Source organism: Oncorhynchus nerka, linkage group LG20 (genome assembly GCF_034236695.1).
Source record: "Oncorhynchus nerka isolate Pitt River linkage group LG20, Oner_Uvic_2.0, whole genome shotgun sequence".
NCBI classification, from domain to species: domain Eukaryota; kingdom Metazoa; phylum Chordata; class Actinopteri; order Salmoniformes; family Salmonidae; genus Oncorhynchus; species Oncorhynchus nerka.
Genome location: NC_088415.1, coordinates 56531399 through 56553411, shown reverse-complemented (window position 1 = coordinate 56553411; position 22013 = coordinate 56531399). Strand labels below are relative to the sequence as shown.

The window sequence follows — 22013 nt, the reverse complement described above, 5'->3', positions numbered from 1 at the left end:
TGTCTGGCCCGCTGTGCAAGGGTGAAAGTATTGGACTAACTTTTAGTTATCTTTAACGACTGGAATTTGACTCAACCTATCCTCAAAATGGTGAGTTCGTTTTCAGGCACACGACCCGTTGTTCTAATTTAGTGATGAGTCAGACTATTCCGACAGTCCATTGGACTGCACCTGTCGCTACCACAAGGTGACTGTGTCGGAGTCATTTTAAACTGTATACCGGATTGGTATTTGTCATTAATCGTTTGCCCTCTCTATACACCATAATTATCTTGACACAATTGCATAGTTTATTTCTAAATGTTAGGTGTGTTGGGTCCAGTATTTCTGCTGAAGCGACAGTCGGAAGTAAGTTGTATTTCCTCGAACTGCACTCCTCTGCGGAACAGGTTTCGTCACTTGTGGCTTTGCTGGTGACTCTGCAGCCATGGTGACAGTTGAAAGCTGGTTCAGGTGTATTTGCCTGTACAGGCTCCCTGCGCCTTAGGCGTCACCCAGGTAGCAAAAATAGGTGGGTTCTTTAGGTGTTGGATTGGTTGTCTAAACATTCTGAATGTATTCAGATACACGTTCGGTTTTGGTTCAAGTGTAGGGGACAGATTACGTTTTGTAAACATTTGTCATAGGTGTCATCAACGTTTGGTTAACGTAGGTGCATTTTACAACGTTGGTTGGGTTTCAAACGTCCAACGTTGACCAATGTTTAGCAAACGTTGGTAATAGATGTTATATGCGACCATTGCTTCAGCTAATAAAGACAGGAAATACAATATAAAGCTGTTAATTACTAACTCTTGACTAACTATAATTTGATTGGTAATTATTTACATGACTGAAAAGGGGACTTACAGATAACATTTTATTTAACCAACAAGGAAATACAATATAAACTGTTAATTACCAACTCTTGATGAACAATAATTGGATTGGTAACTATTTACATGACTGAAAAGGGGACTATTATAGATAACATTGTATTTAACCAACAAGGAAATACAATATAAACGGTTAATTACTAACTATTGATGAATTAGTAATGTAATTGGTTGCTAATCCAATTATATTTCCTTATTTTATTTATCACTGGACACATTTAATCAAACCACTGGTTACAAAATGTCCTTTAGTCAAAAAGCATTAGGGTCGACTCCGGGTTTGTGCTCCTCTGTGTCTTGGGCTTCTGTCTCTTTCAGGTGCTGTGGACTGAAACAAAGAAACTGAGTGTTAACTCATCATTGTCATCACAGTCAACTCGTGCTCTCTCACACCATTTGACTGAGTGTTAACTCATCATTGTCATCACAGTCAACTCGTGCTCTCTCACACCATTTGGGCAGACGGAGCTCTTTCTGTTTATCTGCGACTCTTCTCAGATGTGTCAATTTCGACAAGTAACATTACAGAAGAAGATATCTAATCAAAGTTTATTTGTCACGTGTGCTGAATACAACAGGTGTAGTAGACCTTACAGTGAAATGCTTACTTACAGGCTCTAACCAATAGTGCAAAAAAAGGTATTAGGTGAACAATAGGTAGGTAAAGAAATAAAACAACAGTAAAAAGACAGGCTATATACAGTAGAGAGGCTATAAAAGTAGCGAGGCTATATACAGTAGAGGCTATAAAAGTAGCGAGGCTACATACAGACACCGGTTAGTCAGGCTGATTGAGGTAGTATGTACATGTAGATATGGTTCAAGTGACTATGCATATATGATGAACAGAGAGTAGCAGTAGTGTAAAAGAGGGGTTGGTGGGTAGTGGGACACAATGCAGATAGCCAGGTTAGCCAATGTGCGGGAGTACTGGTTGTTCAGTCCAATTGAGGTAGTATGTACATGAATGTATAGTTAAAGTGACTATGCATATATGATAAACAGAGAGTAGCAGCAGTGTAAAAAGAGGGGTTGGGGGGGAAGCACACAATGCAAATAGTCTGGGTAGCCATTTGATTACCTGTTCAGGAGTCTTATGACTTCGGGGTAAAAACTTTTGAGAAGCCTTTTTGTCCTAGACTTGGCACTCCGGTACCTCTTGCAATGCGTTAGTAGAGAGAAGAGTCTGTGGATGGGGTCTTTGACCATTTTCAGGGCCTTCCTCTGACACCGCCTGGTGTAGAGGTCCTGGATGGAAGGCAGCTTAGCCCCAGTGATGTACTGGGCCGTATGCACAACCCTCTGTTGTGCCTTGCGGTCAGAGGCTGAGCAATTGCCGTACCAGGCAGTGATGCAACCAGTCAGGATGCTCTCTGTTGCAGCTGTAGAACCTTTTGAGGATCTCAGGACCCATGCCAAATCTTTTTAGTTTCCTGAGGGGGACTAGACTTTGTCGTGCCCTCTTCACGACTGTCTTGGTGTGTTTGGACCATTCTAGTTTGTCGTTGATGTGGACACCAATGAACTCGAAGTTACCTAGCATTAGTGTTGAAGTAAACAAACATGGCTGTACCCATAAAGTAGACCCTTCGACAGCTTAATAGGTTGTATAGTTCCTAATGTATAGTTAGGCATAGCTACTGCTGTTACTTTGCTAATGTTTTGCTTCATAGATTACTGCGGTATTTAGCTAGACTAAACATCCAGCTGTTGTATTAGCGAGCTACGACGGAGTCGATCATTCAAAATAATTATTCAGAGAAATTACAATGAAGAACATTTTTACGTAAGTTAAACACTTGTTGCGTACTGTTAAATGAACACAACATATCTGAGGAATCCACCTGTCCCACCTTTGATCTGTATTTGTTGCCCCCCTCTTTGTGGCATCTGCTGCAGGCCTCTGAATGAGATTGAAACACTTCTGTTTAATTATTAGTAAAGCAGCACAATATGGTATTATAATGTAGATCTAGGACAAGGAGGCCAATGGATTCTGGGTAAATAGATGCTGGTGGTCTTCAGAGCTATAAATAATAAAGGTTCTACTAGGGTGTCCGGTGTTAATGTGCATCTACTTCGTCGTGATTCTTAAAAGAGTTAGATCTTCAAATGGCAACTTTTTTTTTTCTCCCTTTCATACTGAACTGTGACCACAGTCTGCTGGTCCCAATGCGCCCTATCAGCCTCCACAGTCTTCCCCACTGTGTTGAACCCATACATACTGAGATAGGATGACGAGTAATTAAGAATTTGATTACTGGTATGTCTGACAGAACCAATGAAAAATATGTGGCCTACAGTAGTAGCCCTATAATACTTTATCGGCCGGTGTTTATCTTTTTGTGTTGAAGAAGTACTTGCAGTGAGAGCTTACCAATTGTTTGTGAAAATTCTCCTCTGTTGACATTCGCTTACACAGAGGCGTCAGGTCAACCACAGAGTCTAACAGTGATAGCAGAATTTCGAGGTCCTCAGCTATGGTCGATGGCCTTGTAGCATAAAGGAGCCTCAGTTGCTCCTGCTGGTTCTCAATTATAATGTCTAGATTCATCAGTACCTGTGTCTGGAAGGCTTAACAAGACGACAACATTGATTAGAACGGAGACACATAATTGGGTCCTAGACGAGCTGTTTTAGCAGAAAGGAGGTGGGAGTTGCTATTTTGACAAAAGCACTGTTAAATCACAGATTAAGACATTGCAATTATCTCTGAACAGCACTTGTGGATGCAGATTCCTTTTGTTGGAGACCTATGAGGATTGATAGGAGGTTTAGCGTAAAGCAGTTAATTCATTCTTAACAGTGCATTGTGACATTTCAGAAAAACAACGGTTTTGGTTGAGGGGAAAAATCGAGATGGAGGTGTCGATACTGTTGGGCACTACTAAGGGAGGTTAACTGTGTTCTGTAACAGATATGTATCATTCTTACTGGATGCTACAGGTAACGCTAGTCCGCCAGTTGTTGTTTTGGCTGGTAGGCCTGTAGGAAGTTGACGATTGGATAAAACTCCAGTATGTGAATTCTATATGCTATTAGTCATCACCGAAGATAAATGGACTGTGACACACTTTAGATCTGTACTAGAAGTCGACCGATTATGATTTTTCAACACAATACCGATTATTGGAGGACCAAAAAAACGATGCCAATTTTTATTTGTTTGTAATAATGACAATTACAACAATACTGAATGAACACTTATTGTAACTTAATATAATACATCAATAAAATCAATTTAGCCTCAAGTAAATAATTAAACACGTTAAACAATGTTAAACAATTTGGTTTAAATAATGCAAAAACAAAGTGTTGGAGAAGAAAGTAAAAGTGCAATATATGCTATGTAAGAAAGCTAACGTTTCAGTTCCTTGCTCAGAACATGAGAACATATGAAAGCTGGTGGTTCCTTTTAACATGAGTCTTCAATATTCCCAGGTAAAAAGTTTTAGGTTGTAGTTATTATAGGAATTATAGGACTATTTCTCTATACCATTTGTATTTCCTATACCTTTGACTATTGGATGTTCTTATAGGCACTTTAGTATTGCCAGTGTAACAGTATAGCTTCTGTCCCTCTCCTCGCTCGAACCAGCAACACAACGACAACAGCCATCATCGAAGCAGCGTTACCCATGCAGAGAAAGGGGAACAACCACTAGAAGGCTCAGAGCGAGTGACATTTGAAACTCTATTAGCGCGCGCTAACTAGCTAGCCATTTCACTTCGGTTACACCAGCCTCATCTCGGGAGCTGATAGGCTTGAAGTCATAAACAGCGGCAATGCTTGACGCACAAGGAAGAGCTGCTGGCAAAACGCACGAAAGTGCTGTTTGAATGAATGTTTACGCACCTGCTTCTGCCTACCACCGCTCAGTCAGATACTTAGATACTTGTATGCTCAGTCAGATTATATGCAACGCAGGACACGTTAGATAATATCTAGTAATATATCATCAACCATGTGTAGTTAACTAGTGATTATGATTGATTGTTTTTTATAAGATAAGTTTAATGCTAGCTAGCAACTTACCTTGGCTTACTGCATTCGCGTAACAGGCAGTGTCCTTGTGGAGTGCAACGAGAGAGAGGCAGGTCGTTATAGCGTTGGACTAGTTAACTGTAAGGTTGCAAGATTGGATCCCCCGAGCTGACAAGGTGAAAATCTGTCGTTCTGCCCCTGAACAAGGCAGTTAACCCATTGTTCCTAGGCGTCATTGAAGATAAGAATGTGTTCTTAACTGACTTGCCTGGTTAAATAAAGGTATAAAAAAATAAACAAATTAAATCGGCGCCCAAAAATACCAATTTCCGATTGTTACGATAACTTGAAATGGGCCCTAATTAATCGGCCATTCCGATTTAATCGATTGACCTCTAATCCGTACTTCTCCACTTCAGATTTTAAATTAATGTGACGGCTTAATTTGATGATATTTTATATACACTGTGGCCATGAGTATGTGGACACCTGACCATCACACCTATATGAGTTTGTTGGACATCTCATTCCAAAACCATGGGCATTAATATCGAGTCGGGCCCCCCTTTGTGGCTATGACAGCTGCCACTCTTCGGGGGAGGCTTTCCACAAGATTTTGGAGTGTGTCTGTGCGACACAGTCATGCTGGAACAGGAAAGGGCCTTCCCCAAACTGTTTCCACAAAGTTGGAAGCACCCAATTGTCTAAAATGTATTTGTATCCTGTAGCATTAAAATGACCCTTCACTGGAGCTAAAGGCTCAGCTGGATTTATGCACCAGTTAGTAATGGGTGTGGCTGAAACACCTGAACTCAATAATTAGTAGGGGTGTCCACATACTTTTGGACATAGTGTATGCCACTGTCCAAAATGTTGGTAACTCTTTGTAGGCCTTTCCTTTTCGCTGGATATCTTTTGGGTACTTACAAATCATAAGAAGCATGATTTTATTTATTTTTTTGCATTGGGCAAAAATTCTGTTCATTGTGAAATCATAAATAATTTTTCCATATAAGACACTTTGTCCTGATCTGGGCGGTAGGGATAAACAAAGTTTTCTCTGGAATGCAGGGTTCCATAAAGAACTCATCTATATCAGCTGTTGGGTACAAAACAGAAAACATGTCATAAGCATCGGATCTACACATATGTTAATATACTCCGTGTATAATCAATTTACTGCTGCATGTATTGGTCAAGTCACTGAGATTATATATATACACACACAGTGGCTAGTGGGGTGCTTAGTTGAGTAATTGGGTGGGTTAATTCATTTCAATAATTCAGATAATCGCCTTGTGTTAGCTGGCTGGAGGAGGAAGACTCTTACGAAGAGTAAATTACCAAGGACTACAGCTGGCTGGTTGGCAGGCTGTAACTGGAGACAGAGAACAGAGATTGCCATGTTTCAAAGCAAACTGACTTGATTTAAGTTACGTTGAAACATCTGTATCAGTGAACACACCTGGAGCTTGGCTTGAGAAATCCAGGAGAATGATGATTCGAGTAACGTTACGGCTGGTCAGCCGGCTGGTTAACTAGGAGAACGGTAAAGTCAGTGTTAATACGACTAGTTGACTAACGTTAGTCAATTTAGCTAGCGTTACGTTAAGTGAGTCAACGGAGTTGGGTAAGCTCAATTTAAGTTAATGTTAGCTAATCTAACTCCAAGCATTCAGTTGTTTAATAATCGAACATCAACACTGATTACATAAAATATAATGTTACATGTTATCACACATACAAATGACCCATTGACCCGACGACGTTACGGTGTTATGTGTTAATAACATTTAGACTACGTTACCCAGCAGGCTATTCGGATGGTTAAAGAATGGCTAAACATGGAGTTTTCTAGCTGAAGTATATGTTCATTAAAAGAGGTTAAACCTACGCCCCAGTTTGTCATTATATAAGGAACAAACATAAGTTACTGCAGTGAATACGCTCAAGTGACTGAAAAAATAGCGTATTTTGGCACTCAAGTGGTCGGGCGTATCGGCATTCCGCAAACAGTACCAAATCCCTACCTACTGGCTATGTTGGAATAGGTTTCAAATACATTCATTTTGAAACCTTCTGACAACGTTTAGAAACATTGGCCAAGAGTTCCCTTTCGTACGTGTCAAACAGTGCCAAATCTCAACCTATAGGCAACTTTGGAAAATGTTTATTTGGGAATGTTGGTAGAACATTGTTACGTTTTTTGTTTTTGCAACACGAATATACAACCTAAGTCCAAAGTTGGTTTCGGTTCCAGGAACGTTTTGTGCTACTTGGGAGTAGCCTATTTGGGACTCTGCACAAAGTATCTGCCGTGACATTTCAATGTCTTTGAATATACAGTATCTCCAAATGAAAATTTAGAAGGATATGGCGTTTTCATTGTAGAAAACCTTGCTTTTCTGAGTAAACTTAGTGTAGATATAAATAATATATTCCCCAGATTGTCCTTCCTTGTCAAATCAAAGAATCCCTCAAAAGTCCCTGAAATATAAACATTTTATTTTGCCTTTCATTGACAACAATACACATCTCTGCAGTGCAAGGTTGAGAAAAAACATTTACTCTGTGAAATTAACTTAAACTTTATTTTGTATTCTGTACGTACTCTGTTCTTGTCAGACCAAAGAATGGATCAAAAGGCCCTGAATATAAATGGCTTTGCTGGTGCTCCCAGGTGGCTCACTTAAACAGTTGACAATAATACACATTGCCCAGATATTCAAGTCAACAAATGCAGGAAAATGAAACCGGAGTGCCTTTTGCCCTAGTCACTCAGGTCCTAAAACAAAGATCACGTTGGATATCTAGCTGAACAAAACAAGGAAATGTACTCTCTAAACAGTACGAATACATCTCCTCAACTATTTTGGGAAACAAAGCCATAGCATCAAACAAAAGAGGTTGGGTCTATCTGCTTACTTTTTAAAATGTTTTTATTTAACTAGGAAAGTCAGTTTCGAGAAGGAATTCTGATTTTACAATGACCTTCCCCTATCCCGGATGACGCTGGGCCAATTGTGTGCCGCCCTATGGAACTTCCGATCACGAACGGTTTTGATACAGCCCAGGATCAAACCAGGGTCTGTAGTGATGCCTCTAGCACTGCTTACCTCCACCCCCCCCCACCCTCCTCTTTTTCTTTCATCTCAGGTTGAGGTACCTTTTATCCCCCCCTCTTTCCCTTTCTGCCTTTTTCTCAATTTCTCTTCCCTTTGTCTTGTTAGGATAGTAAATGAACATCTTCACTGGACTGCCTCAACCCTTTGGGTGCCCTTTTGCCCTCCTTTGTAGAACATGGCCTTTTAATTGGTGTTTTTATTTTTTTACTGATCTTATTTTATTTTTGGTCTCTTCTCACTTGTAGCTTTTAAATGCAACAAATTGCCTATCAAACTAGATCATTTCTCAAACTTGTGATTCTTGGGAAAAAAGTCCTTTAGCCACCGCGAGTGAGGCAGTGCGTTGCTGCACTCGTCTTCGTCACATGCGCGAACTGTCCACCGGCAACGAGCGGTGAGTTTGAAATGAATACTGCCAGTAGTAGGTTACTTTGGATTGCTAGTATGTGTTGTCTCCCGGTCAGGGACAGGATATTAGCTAGGATATTTGACCGAATATCCTAGCTGATTCATCTAGCCTACATTAGAGATGATATAGCACACCCCATTAGTATTTCTAGCAAAGATACTTCACTAATTCCCTTTTATCTTTGGTTTTAGCTTGCTTGGCCTACAATGTGTGACTGTGTTTTTGCAGAAAATTAAGGCCCATGATAAAACAGAATTTGGCTACAGGAGCAGTAAGAAAGTATGAATAGAATTGAAGAAGGGGGGGGGCAGCACTACCAAAGGTCTATGCATGGTGCTGATGGGGCTCCAGGGAAGAGAGTTAATACAGGGGGCCTTGTATACAGCTTGAGTCAGGTGTCATTCAGTGACTCACTGTGTGCTGTGTGTGTGATTTTCAGTTGAATACTTGTATACATATTCTTTGAAATAAACACCGACTCAGTCTGGCACTACTCATTGATAACCATTATCTGACATGACAGGGTTGGTGTACTGCATGCTGTTATTGCTGAATTGTCCATGTTTACTTGAAGGAAGGATGCATTCTCAAAATATTGGAACCCAGCATCCTTCCTGGCCTATATTTCTCTTTCCCCTCTGTGCTCTCACTGCGGTCCTGTATGGCTCAGTTGGTAGAGCATGGTGCTTGCAATGCCAGGATTGTGGGTTTGATTCCCTGGGCCACCCATACGTAAAATGTATGCAAGCATGACTGTAGGTCGCTTTGGATAAAAGCGTCTGCTAAATGGCATACGTTATTGTTATATTACTAACCTTGTGGTGCATCTTGTCCTATAGATGCATTTCCTGCTGCTCTTCAGTCGCCAAGGCAAGCTCCGCCTCCAGAAGTGGTTCACGCCCATCCCTGAGCGAGAGAAGAAGAAGATCGTCAGGGACATGACCACCATGGTGTTGGGGCGGAAACCACGCTCCTGCAACTTCCTGCACTGGAAAGACCTGAAGATCGTCTACAAGAAGTGAGAAGGGGAGTGTACAGGAGGGAGGGGGTTGGGGAGATGAATAGCAAGCGGTGTGCTCTCCTCTCCTAAGGTTGCTTATCAGAAGACTAAAGTGGCTTCCTTCTTCATATTCAATAATCTGAACTCTAACTGTATTACTCTGTTATTCCTCTCTCGCTCACCCTCCCTCTCTCTCACTCTCTCTACCGCTTTCTCTCTCTCTCGGTACGGTAGGTATGCCAGTCTGTATTTCTGCTGTGGTCTGGATGCTGAGGAGAATGAGCTGCTAGCCCTGGAGGTGCTGCATCGCTATGTGGAGCTGCTGGACAAGTACTTTGGCAATGTATGATTCTCTCACACAGCACTCTATTTGTGTTGATCTCTCTCTCTCTCTCGCTCTCCCCCCTCCAGTTTCCTCCCCCTATTTATCTTTTTCAACAAATTGCATAGTATGTATTTAACACCATAAACTGATTTGTGCTAGACTGGACTCTACTTCTTGAACCTTGGGTAATTAGTATGTATTTAACACCATAAACTGATTTGTGCTAGACTGGACTCTACTTCTTGAACCTTGGGTAATTAGTATGTATTTAACACCATAAACTGATTTGTGCTAGACTGGACTCTACTTCTTGAACCTTGGGTAATTAGTATGTATTTAACACCATAAACTGATTTGTGCTAGACTGGACTCTACTTCTTGAACCTTGGGTAATTAGTATGTATTTAACACCGTAAACTGATTTGTGCTGGACTGGACTCTACTTCTTGAACCTTGGGTAATTTTTTCTTCCTCTCCCAAGGTATGTGAGCTGGACATAATATTTAACTTTGAAAAGGCTTACTTCATCCTGGATGAGTTTCTGTTGGGGGGAGAGGTACAGGAGACGTCCAAACAAGTCGTATCCCGCTCCATCGAGGCCTCAGACATGCTACAGGAGGTGAGTGAGAGACCGCGCTCAAGCTAGATGTAGCCCATGACACAGATCTAGGATCAGTGTTTTCCACTTCCAACATTAACTGAGACTATTTGGGGGAGAATTGCAAAAACTGACCTTAGATCAGTGTCTAGAAGCAACATTGTAAATGCTTTATCTTACGGTCTGATATTGACCTGTTTTTCTACATATGATTTACCTGGTACAATTATTATAGTTACATAATAATTAACCTAATGTTTATTTAGGATTGAATGCACCATTTAGTAACAAGTAGTTACCAATTTTAATGAATTCTTTAAAGTAGGTACTGAAAAGTACCTATTTTACCCTATAATTCCTTAGTAAAAACCTGATGAAAGTGGACTGTTGAAATGGTGTTAATGTCTCATGGATTGACTGCAGTGCTGTTGACTGGCTCCTGATGAGCTCTCTTCTCCTGTCTCATAGCTAATAGGCTTTCCTACATGACCCATATTAACTGGTTTACTTATGGCCCTATTATCCTCATTCTGTCTGTCATGAGACTGAACCAATTTAGATTCTTCTGGCTCTCTCGTTGCTGTAGGTCTGCTTTGGCAGGAGCTGTCTACTCTCTGTACTATCCATGCAGCCTCTCTGTGGCGCTATAGGCACTAAGCAACACTCTGCATGGCCCTTTTTGGTTTTACTTAGGGATGGGCATTTGAAAACTCGTACTCGGCATGTTATTGTGAAATGGGGAAGAAGTTTGTGGTATGCTATTGGTCGTTCCAATTACTGGTTGTTCTGATACAACTGAAAAGGAAATGTAACATTATTTTACTGCACTTGACATAGTCAACAAACAATAAGTTAATCTTAGAATTTGACATTTTGTCAGCGCTTATAAATTCCACCTGCTAAAGAGTTGCATTGTAAGTGTTGAGAACTTTTATTTGGCTATTAACAAACAAATACAAACCTTGAATCGAGTACTCACGCCCATCCCTAGTTTCACTATCTGCTTGCTTTGGAAATACAACTAACATATTGATCCTAGTCTCTATTGCATGCTATCTGAACAGTTGCATCATCACTCATTTGATTCTTCATCACCTTCATCATCATTGCTTTAGGCTGAGATTGACAACAGTGATTATGATCTGGAGCTTGGATGGCCTTGAATTTGGACAAAGGTTAGAGGCTAATGATTGTGATTCTATTAGTAGCATAGTGCCGTGTGTAAACGTTCTATGCTTATGTCTTAATGGATGTGAGCTACATACAAAGATGTTATGTAGGTGTGACGGAATATTCATGACATTAAAACAAGGCTTGTTGATATGGAGATCACACAACGAATTTGTCCATCTCTCCTCTCCAGACCATGGAGGAATACATGAGCAAGCCTGCGTTCTAATACTGGAACCAGGGATCTACACACACAAGAAGGAATGTGGAATACAGGACCATTCCAGAACTGGAAGTCTTCCTACTGTACAGAATCCATGGAATTGCGAGTTCTAGAATTCTATTTCTATGACGGAATTTGTCTGCTGAGGTGGGCAGGATGTTTTATCCTGGATTGTTGTGTTCTAAATACGGCTTTATTTTTCCTCGTAAGGTAAGGACGAGACTTTAGCTGTTATTATTGATATGATCACCCATCCCCTTGGATCCTTGGAGTAGTTACTGAAAACTAGGGTTATAACAATCCTAATATATCACCACGAAGTGCTTTTGAATCAATTCTTGATTTCTTCAATGACATGTTGTGCATGTAAGATTATATGGAAATTGAAGAAGTGCCCCTTTAGAATATGTATTTGATGTTGCGTTTTAAATGCATCTTGTAGACTAGCCTTGTTTTGTATAATCTTGGTTGGGACTAGCCTTTTTGGAAAGGGAATTATTTATCTGGGTGAATGTTACGGTTTGTTTTTTATAAAACTAATGATTGATTTTGAATGTTGACGACGTTGGAATTAAAGTGCATTTTGATACTTGAATCTTCTGGAGATTTGTATTTCTGTTATCGGCTAGACTATTTAATGTTTGTCATTATTTCACTTAAGCGCACGATGAGCATTGATAAACCAAGCACATTTATCTGTATATTTTTAATTTATAGGCTGCCACTGAAACTTTAATCGTACATCTAATTCTGCTTCAACATTATTTAGGTCCAAGCTTGCTCTAGAAGGAAGAGAAGCATAAAAAGAACATGAGCTTGTGGAATCCATATAGTTGAAGTCGGAAGTTTACATACTCTTAGGTTGGAGTCGCTAACTCGTTTTTCAACCATTCAACAAATGTATTGTTAAACTATAGTTTTGGAAAGTCGGTTCTACTTTGTGCATGACACGTTATTTTTCCAAGAATTGTTTACAGACAGATTATTTCACTTAAAATTCAGTGTATCACAATTCCAGTGGGTCAGAAGTTTACATACACTAAGTTGAGTGGGCCTTTAAACAGCTTGGAAAATTATATCATGGCTTTAGAAGCTTCTGATAGGCTAATTGAGTCAATTGGAGGTGTACCTGTGGATGTATTTCAAGGCCTACCTTCAAACGCAGTGCCTCTTTGCTTGACATCATGGGAAAATCAAAAGAAATCAGCCAAGACCTCAGAAAACAAATTGTAGACATCCACAAGTCTGGTTCATCCTTGGGAGCAATTTCCAAATGCCTGAAGGTACCACATTGTTCTGTATAAACACCATGTGACCACGCAGCCGTCATACCGCTGAACTGAACTGAAAAAGCGTGTGCAAGCAAGGATGCCTACAAACCTGACTCTGTACACCAGCTCTGTCAGGAGGAATGGGGCAAAATTCACCAGACTTACTGTGGGAAACTTGTGGAAGGCTACCTGAAACGGTCGACCCAAGTTAAACAATTTAATGCAATGCTACCAAATACTAATTGAGTGAATGTGAACTTCGGACCCACTGGGAATGTGATGAAATAAATAAAAGCTGAAATAAATCATTCTCTCTACTATTCTGACGTTTCACATTCTTAAAATAAAGTGGTGATCATAACTGACCTAAAACTGAATTTTTACTAGGATTAAATGTCAGGAATTGTGAAATACTGAGTTTAAATGTATTTGGTTGAGGTGTATGTAAACTTCTTGACTTCAACTATATATCTAATCATCACTGTATCAATGTAGGTCTAGTGATCAGTGTTCTAATAAGACAACAGAACGCAGCAAGAAGAAAATAATACGCTAATGCTTTATTAGTCTCCAACTTGTCACACATTATTGAACATGTACAAAATGGTTTAGAAATTAGCGTATATATACCACAACCGAAAGAGTCCAACAATTACAGCGCTTGCAGCATCAGGGGGTTGGAAGGCAGGATGGTGACATCTTAATCTCTAGCCTATATCAGGGGATGACATTTTCACAATGTTACAAGATAGGGAACTCACAAACCCAGATATATACACGACACACACACTGCCTCCAGCCCAGCACACTTATATACGTTATATATAATATATGATTTCCTTTACTATATATACACATTTTATGTAAACTAGCAGATTGGTTATTGATAGCATAAACACAATTTATTTAGTAGAGGATGCCGCTTGTCTTCACGGCGTAGCCTACATTCCAGCAACCGGTTTTCCGTGATGCTCCTTTTCCTCCTCCATCTCTGGAGCTGCGGTCTCCTGTGGAACCTGATCTTTCACCTGCATCTCCGCGGGCTCCACTACCTCATTACCCTCTGAATCTCTCTTTGTCATTGTGTCCGCTTGGTCAAAGTAATCTTTCATGGCTTGTTCGTATAGCTCGTAAGGGAACTGTCCGTTCGCCTGAGATTGGGTGTTGCGTTTGCTGATCGTGCTGGGGTACTTAGTTAATATTTTGGCCGCCAGAAATGTCATCATCTCATCTTCGTCCGCCTCATCGTTGTCAGATTCTCTCTTAAAAGGCATCTTGTTGAGCTCCGACATAAATAAGTTTTCCCTTCGGCCGGATGAGGATGGGACTTTTGGAGCAGCCGCGGGAGGCGGTGCTGGTGCTAGTGCTAAATCTCTCGCCGGGGCGGGTGGTGCTGAAACTCTGGGAGGGGAAGGGGCACTCTTGAGCGGCCGCCGACTCACAGGATAGTCGTTACTGATGGTTTCCATTTCTACGATATTCAGGAAGTCTTCCTCGTCCATGTCTTCAGGAGCATTTTTGACTGGCAGTCTCCGGCTGTAGTATCTGATCTTCGGGTTGTTGCTGGTCCTGTAGCGGGGGATGGCTTGTGGGTGATGGTCTAGTTTTCTGATTTCCTCCGTGATCAGCATGTCGATAAGATCCTCGGGGGGGATGTGGAGTTTGAGGGAGATCTTTAACAGCTCGTTCAGGGCCCGGGGGTCCACCATGGGGTGACGGATTAGTCTCTTTTTTTGCTCTCCGGTTTGCCTCCTGGCTGTCTCATGTTCGCTCATTCCCAGAATCTTCAACAGGTAATAATCTACTGGTTTAGTATCTTCCTCTGGGTCCTCTTTATTCTGGCCAGCTCTGCGCTGCATCTGCATTCCGTCGTCCTTCTCTTCCTCCTCCTCGTCATAGTTCTGCTGCAGAGCCCTGTCGAACTCCTCGTGGCTCCTGTTCACCACCTCCTCAGTCTCGACATTCTCCTCTACAGGAATCCACTCCTCCCCACCCGCCACATCCTCGTAGGCCAGGTTCCTCGGACTGAATAAATCGTCATCATCGTCAAAGATTTGGCGCTTCTGGTTGTTGGAGGTGGATGGTTTCCCCAGCTCTTTGAAGATGGATCGCAGGTTGTTGAGGCTCCGAGGGGTGTATTTTTCCTTCAGGTCCTCTGTGGCGCGCTTGGGGCTGTCTCTATCTTCCTCGTCCTCGAACATCAGTGGGTACTTCTTGTGCGGCCTCGGGAAGCCACTGTAGGCAGGCGTGTTCACGGGGCTGCCTGTGTTTGCTGAGGGGTGCCTGTGCACGCTGCGGTCATTCCCCGGCACCACAAGGGCGGGTCTGGGGGGACTAGCGAGCTGTTCCTGGAGGGTCCTGAGCAAGGCTCTCACCAACTGCTCAGCCGGGATGTCCTGCTGCCTCTGGGCCGGCGGGGAGGACTGCCTTTCGGGTGTGCCTTCACCCTGGAGAGAGGTGAGCTGCAGGAGGATGCGGAACTTCTCGACCTCATCATAGTCTTTTGTTGGCTCCTCTCTCTCTTGGCCCCCGTCTGTCCGCTGTTTCAGGCTCTCGATGTACTCCAGGGCTTTGATCATGTCGGAGCTGGGCGGGTAGACGGCGGGTTGCAGCTCTTCGGCCTCCCCGCCTCTGAGCCTGTGGTGGCGAGGGCGGGACGCGCCCTGCACAGAGAATGCATGGAGGAGGAGGAAAGCGAGAACAACAGGTTTTCCTGTGGATAGTTTAAAGAGTGACAGCATCTTATTGCAGCCTAGAGAGAGAGAGAGACAAAGGGATGAGTTCAATACAATGATATGCCTGAACACAGGGGCGTCAGGCACCCATTATTTTAGAGGGGGCACAAAGTATTTGAAGATGGGGGAGGGTTGGAGAAATTAGCATTTTTCAACACCTGAAACAGCTATTTCCTGCAATCTAGAGCCATAATCATTATTTTTCTGCATAGGTTATCTAATCAGGCCTCTTTACCTGTTCAATTATAATTTTAATAAATGATGCACATTGATTCTGTAGCCCTTTCCTGCAGTCAAATTACCTAGGGTGGAATGTTATTCATATTTTTCATAATTTTTCATAATTTCATCATTAAAAACCCGCCGAAAATCCAGTGTTTATATTTTAAACGGTTTTGTTATATTTCAGTCTTCTGTGATGTATATAAAGTGTAATATTGGGAAGCAAACTCAAAATGGAATACATCTCAACCCTATATATGACATGGTACAGGTGTCTTCTTTTTGTAAAGCCCATAACCATGTGTGTGAGTTGTATACTTTTGTTTCAAAGTAGATTTGTTTAAGACCCTGATTTCGCCCACTGCAGTACAGTTAAGAACTGTTTAGTACAACTGCCACACTTGTATATTGTATCACAGCCCACGAATTAAAGCATTTTTTTGTATTTTCTAAAGTTTAGCAGCCTTGCCAGAAGGCATGCTAGCTAAGATACAGATAACTGTCAAAATAAAGGAAACACTTGAGTGTATGAGGGGAAAACAAGTGTATTGAAAGCAGGTGCTTCCACACAAGTGTGGTTCCTGAGTTAATTAAGCAATTAACATTACATCATGCTCAGTAGGGTCATGTATACAATGCCCATGTGCTCATTATTTTGGCTACCATGGCTAGAAGAAGAGATCTCCGGGAATTTGAAAGAGTGGTCTCAAAGGAGCATAGGGGGTTTAAAGTGTCTGTCTGTCTGTCTGTCTCTCGCGCTCTCTCTGTCTGTCTGTCTGTCTCTCTCGCTCTGTCTGTCCGTCCGTCCGTCCGTCCGTCTCCTGATCTCACTTATGGGATTCTGGAATAGTGCCTGAGATGGCGTTTTCTGCCACATCAACAGAACACCAAATTATGGAATTTCTCGCAAGAATGGTGTCGCGTCCCTCCAATTGATTTCCAGATACTTGTTGAATCTATGCCAAGGCAAATTGAAGCTGTTCTGGTGGCACTTTATGTTGGTGTTTCCTTTATTTGGGCAGTTATCTGTACTTAGACAAGCTATTTTAACTTGATTGATAGTTTGAAATGGCTTGGTAGCTAGTTATGAGGTTGGGAGATTGGGAACCTATCTAGCTGGCTAGCTAAAGCCAACTTCATAAAATTGCTAGGAGGCTGGTATTACAAAGAAACAACAAAACAGAGTTTGTATTTATTCATCAATAAAGAATAAATAGACTGCATAGCTTGATCAAATTAATTTACAAACATACATCCTGCAAGTCCTGCCCATCACCAGCAGCTAAAATCAAATCAAACGCTCCTCCACTGATGATACTGTCTGTATGCACTAGAGTATCTAGCATCCTGTCTTGCATATCTTTGCTCCATGGTGCGCCTTGGAAGGAACCACTTACTAGGGAGGGTGTGCCCCCTCTGCAAAATACCAACATACACTGACAGATCTTTTTATAAGTAATGATGATAAAACATGGGCTTAAAAATGAAGTTTAGTCATTAATTCAACATCTGAAAACCCCCCTATGGGCTGCATTTTAATTAAATGTCCCCAATGTTTGAGCAGAATCTCAGTTCATTGATAACCCATAGACTATAAGTGGTTATTCAATACACAAATTATACAAAGTTGGAGAAGTGCGCTATATTTGCGAATCATTCTAATTTAAATGACTATAGCCTACATCACAGGATGAGTCACTGGCCGTTGTCAGGGCAACCTTTAGCTTGTGGCTGCCTTTCTCCAAACCTTAATCTCTATTAAAACCCATATTAATAAACCAATTTCGCGAGGGATATAATCAAAATTACTTCACATCGCAATTTTGCCCAGTAACAAAATACATGAATAGACTATTTGACATTCATCACAACAACACACAGCTATCACTTATTCAAATAAATTCCAAGTGATTGCCGAGATCTGATAAGAGATGAGAACTTGAGGAGGAGAGATGAGGAGAGACAAAATCAAAACATGGAATGCTAGAAAGCCCACACATGAACCTACAAAACATCTTAGTCTTTGTTTGAGACATGCTACAAGTCATACGCATGAATTTTTACCTTTGGCAAGATGCTCAGACCGCAGTAGTGAACGTGTATAGCATCTCCTCCCAGTCTTAGGACGAGCCGTTCTGTTTTCAGCACCAGGACAGCTCCCAGCGATATATGAAACAACACCTGATCCGCGCGTCATCACAGCAGCACGCACGCAATAACCAGTCTTTGGAAATCCATAATTATACAGTATTTAGGCTTATGATATGGCATGCTAAGACTGCTAATGTGCTAAAAATATATATGGATGTTGTCTGTTTTTAGCTGTATCAATTCTTATCTAAGCCCTATTCATAATTCCCATTGAAAAAGTGGTGGGCTATTTTTGGGAAAATGCTTGTACCAATTAGCTTTGTGAAGGCCAATAACTATCAATTTGACAACACTTCATATAGCATTTAATTGTGTGGCTTCATTTACCACCCCATTCAGATTGTAAATCTTGTATTTGCTAATGAGGCACACATTTACTCAGCAACTAATTAGCTTGTTTATTGACATCCATTGCAATGATTTGCACTAATGGGATTACAAGAACAACAAGGGTGTTGTCGTATTCTATCCTATTATATCCGTCCCTCTCAGGAGACAAGGGGTTAAATCCCCAGCGATGACTCACTCACTGAACCCACCACCGAGGAACGCTGAAATCGCTATCGCAGTTCACTCTCGCTCTCTCTCTCTCCCTCTCTCCTCCCCCCGCGGAGGAGCGATGCCGGTAAAATATAAACGCAACATGTAAAGTGTTGGTCCCATGTTCCATGATCTGAAACATGGGACCAACACACAAAAAAAGCTTATTTCTCTCAAATTTTGTGCACACAATTTTTTATTTTCCTCCTGTGCATTTCTCCTTTGCCAAAATAATTAATCCACCTGACATATGTGGTTTATCAAGAAGCTGATTAAACAGCATGATCATTACACAGGTGAACCTTGTGCTGGGTATTAAAGGCCACTCTAAAATGTGCAGTTTTGGCAGCACATGTAACCATTCCAGTCCCGGACCTCCACATCCGGCTTCTTCACCTGTGGGATCGTTATTTAAATTGACTGATTTCTTTATATGAACTCAGTAAAATCGTTGAAATTGTTGCATATTCCATATTTTTGTTCAGTATACATTTTTTCCAGGAAGTGTATCCCTGAAAATAATCAGAACTCATGTAAACATAACAGTTTTGAAAACATAGCTTAGTCTCTTGGCACAACTTACGGGGTAAATTGGGCATAGGGAAGGGTAAATTGAACCGCCTTGGGGTAAGTGGGTGATGCTATACTGTGACTGCTGGTAGGTCAACATTTAATTCAGATCTCTCTGCTCAGTATCACTTACCCTTCCATTTCTCTGCTACTATACACCGAGTGTAAAAAACATGAAGAACACCTTCCAAATTATGGGTGGGGTGGGGGTGTTTGCAACTTAATATTTGGAAGGTGTTCTTCATGGTTTGTACACTCAGTGTATAGTAGCAGAGAAATAAAAGGGCAATTGATATGGAACATAGAGATCTGAATTAAATGTTGACCTACCAGCACCCAATCATACCTTTCATACACACTTCTCAGTGGTTGATATAAATATTTTTTTAAACCTTTATAGGCAAGTCAGTTAAGAACAAATTCTTATTTCCAATGATAGCCTTGGAACAGTGGGTTAATTGCCTTGTTGTCACGCCCTGACCTTAGAGATCTTTTATTCTCTATTTTGGGTTAGGTCGGAGTGTGACTAGGGTGGGCATTCTAGTTTTGTTTTTTCTATGTTGGCCTGGTATGGTTCCTAATCAGAGGCAGCTGTTTCCCCTGTCCCAACGCTGTCCTTGTTGTTTTATGTCGGTTATTTATTAAATTAATCATTATTTGCCAGCAGCATACCACCATGCATACCACTGCTGGCTTGCTTCTGAAGCTAAGCAGGGTTGGTCCTGGTCAGTTCCTGGATGGGAGACCAGATGCTGCTGGAAGTGGTGTTGGAGGGCCAGTAGGAGGCACGCTTTCCTCTGGCCTAAAAAAATATCCCAATGCCCCAGGCCAGTGACTGGGGACACTGCCCTGTGTAGGGTGCCATCTTTCGGATGGGACGTTAAACGGGTGTCCTGACTCTTCGAGGTCATTAAAGATCCCATAACCCCGGTGTCCTGGCTAAATTCCCAATCTGGCCCTCAAACCATCACGGTCACCTAATAATCCCCATTTTACAATTGGCTCATTAATCCCCCTCCTCTCCCCTGTAACTATTCCCCAGGTTGTTGCTGCAAATGAGAACGTGTTCTCAGTAAACTTACCTGTTAAAATAAAATAAATAAATGTTCACTCCCTGTACTTACTTCTTGTCTCCCAGCGTCTGTCCTCACAACAACTTGTAATGCGTTAGCCTCATATGATCCTATGATCCACTATTGCTAATGATCATCAGGAACAACCACACTAACTTGACAGCGGAAAGAAAGGTAAACTAAGGGTGTAATGTAACAAGGTAAACAATGGGCCACATGTCATTGATGACAGGGTAAACAATGGGCCACATGTCATTGATGACAGGGTAAACAATGGGCCACATGTCATTGATGACAAGGTAAACAATGGGCCACATGTCATTGATGACAAGGTAAACAATGGGCCACATGTCATTGATGACAGGGTAAACAATGGGCCACATGTCATTGATGACAAGGTAAACAATGGGCCACATGTCATTGATGACAAGGTGAACAATGGGCCACATGTCATTGATGACAAGGTAAACAATGGGCCACATGTCATTGATGACAAGGTAAACAATGGGCCACATGGCATTGATGACAAGGTAAACAATGGGCCACATGTCATTGATGACAGGGTGAACAATGGGCCACATATCATTCCGAGCCTAAATAGTATGCCTCATTCCATTTTTTCTGCTAAATGCTCTCATGATCAACAGAGCTGTTGGATATTTAAACAAACAGTAGCAATACACAATTGCATTTATATTGTTTTGTAGCTAATTACAAAATAAAGTTCACTGTTACACTTCATCACAATAATGAGTAAAGCCTGAGTCACCTTAGAAGTTTTACGCATAAGGGAATGTACATAAGAACAGCATACAATAAGTGTACTGGACAATGTATTGGTGCCTCTCCATTAGCATTATACATTACAATATGTTCAGAATTGTATGTATTGATCAGGCATTTATTTGATCATTTACAACAGGCCAGCATAGCCAAAATATGTGATAATTTGACCCCCCCCCAAAAAATATTAGAGCCATAAGCCTAATATAGACACCCGGTCGCCCTACAGTGTGCAGCAGGACCCATTGATTTGTACAATTTGTAACACTCATCTCTCGTCTGAATGCTTGAAAGAAATTATACAAAGTAACTAAATGTTTTCTCTCAGGGAAATGTACCAAACCTAAGGGACAGATTCGCAATTTACTGAGGGGAGGGGTGGTCCAAAATAAGGGAGGGTTGTCAAACTATTTTTCTTACTTTGGGAAGGGTTGTGTGTTTTTTTTATTGGGCACAGGGGAGGGTAGTGAATTTTTTTTCCTTCATTAAACATTCACACTTTTGCATGTTTTACTATATAATTTCAATCCATCCTAGTGTCACGTCCTGACCTTAGTTCCTTTTTTATGTCTCTATTTTAGTTTGGTCAGGGCGTGAGTTGGGGTGGGCATTCTATGTGTTGTTCTATGTTTTTGTATTTCTTTGTTTGGCCTGGTATGGTTCCCAATCAGAGGCAGCTGTTTATCGTTGTCTCTGATTGAGAACCATACTTAGGCAGCCTGTTTTCCCACTATGATTTGTGGGTAGTTGTTTTCTGTCTCTGTCTCTGTACCAGACAGGACTGTTTCGTTTGTTCCTTTTTGTTCTAGTGTTCAGTGTAATTAAAAGATCATGAACACGTACCACGCTGCACCTTGGTCCTCTCCTTCTTCCACCTACGACGATCGTTACACCTAGCCAGATTTCCTCATCATGCGCCTTCCCTATATCAATCTGTTTTGGTACTTCCCTTATGCAC

The 22013-nt window shown here is 41.4% G+C and overlaps 2 protein-coding genes across 3 annotated transcripts; one reads left to right on the top strand and one right to left on the bottom strand.

Moving 5' to 3' along the window:
- On the top strand, positions 1-12305 carry LOC115102842 (AP-1 complex subunit sigma-3-like). Of its 2 annotated transcripts, XM_029623200.2 has the most exons (6): positions 1-90; positions 9234-9412; positions 9629-9737; positions 10201-10338; positions 11433-11492; positions 11681-12305. In XM_029623200.2, exons 1-5 carry the CDS (start codon positions 88-90, stop codon positions 11478-11480), a joined length of 477 nt encoding a protein of 158 aa, XP_029479060.1. In that variant the 5' UTR covers positions 1-87; the 3' UTR covers positions 11481-11492; positions 11681-12305. The 2 variants fall into 2 exon arrangements, with proteins under 2 accessions (XP_029479060.1, XP_029479061.1); XM_029623201.2 differs by lacking the exon at positions 11433-11492.
- Positions 12306-13519: 1214 nt separating this feature from the next.
- Positions 13520-18082, bottom strand: LOC115101742 (secretogranin-2b-like). The gene is made up of 2 exons (XM_029621208.2): positions 18003-18082; positions 13520-15733 (listed from the first exon to the last, which is right to left on the bottom strand). Exon 2 carries the CDS (start codon positions 15720-15722, stop codon positions 13923-13925), a length of 1800 nt encoding a protein of 599 aa, XP_029477068.2. The 5' UTR covers positions 15723-15733; positions 18003-18082; the 3' UTR covers positions 13520-13922.
- Between the last annotated feature and the right edge of the window lie 3931 nt (positions 18083-22013).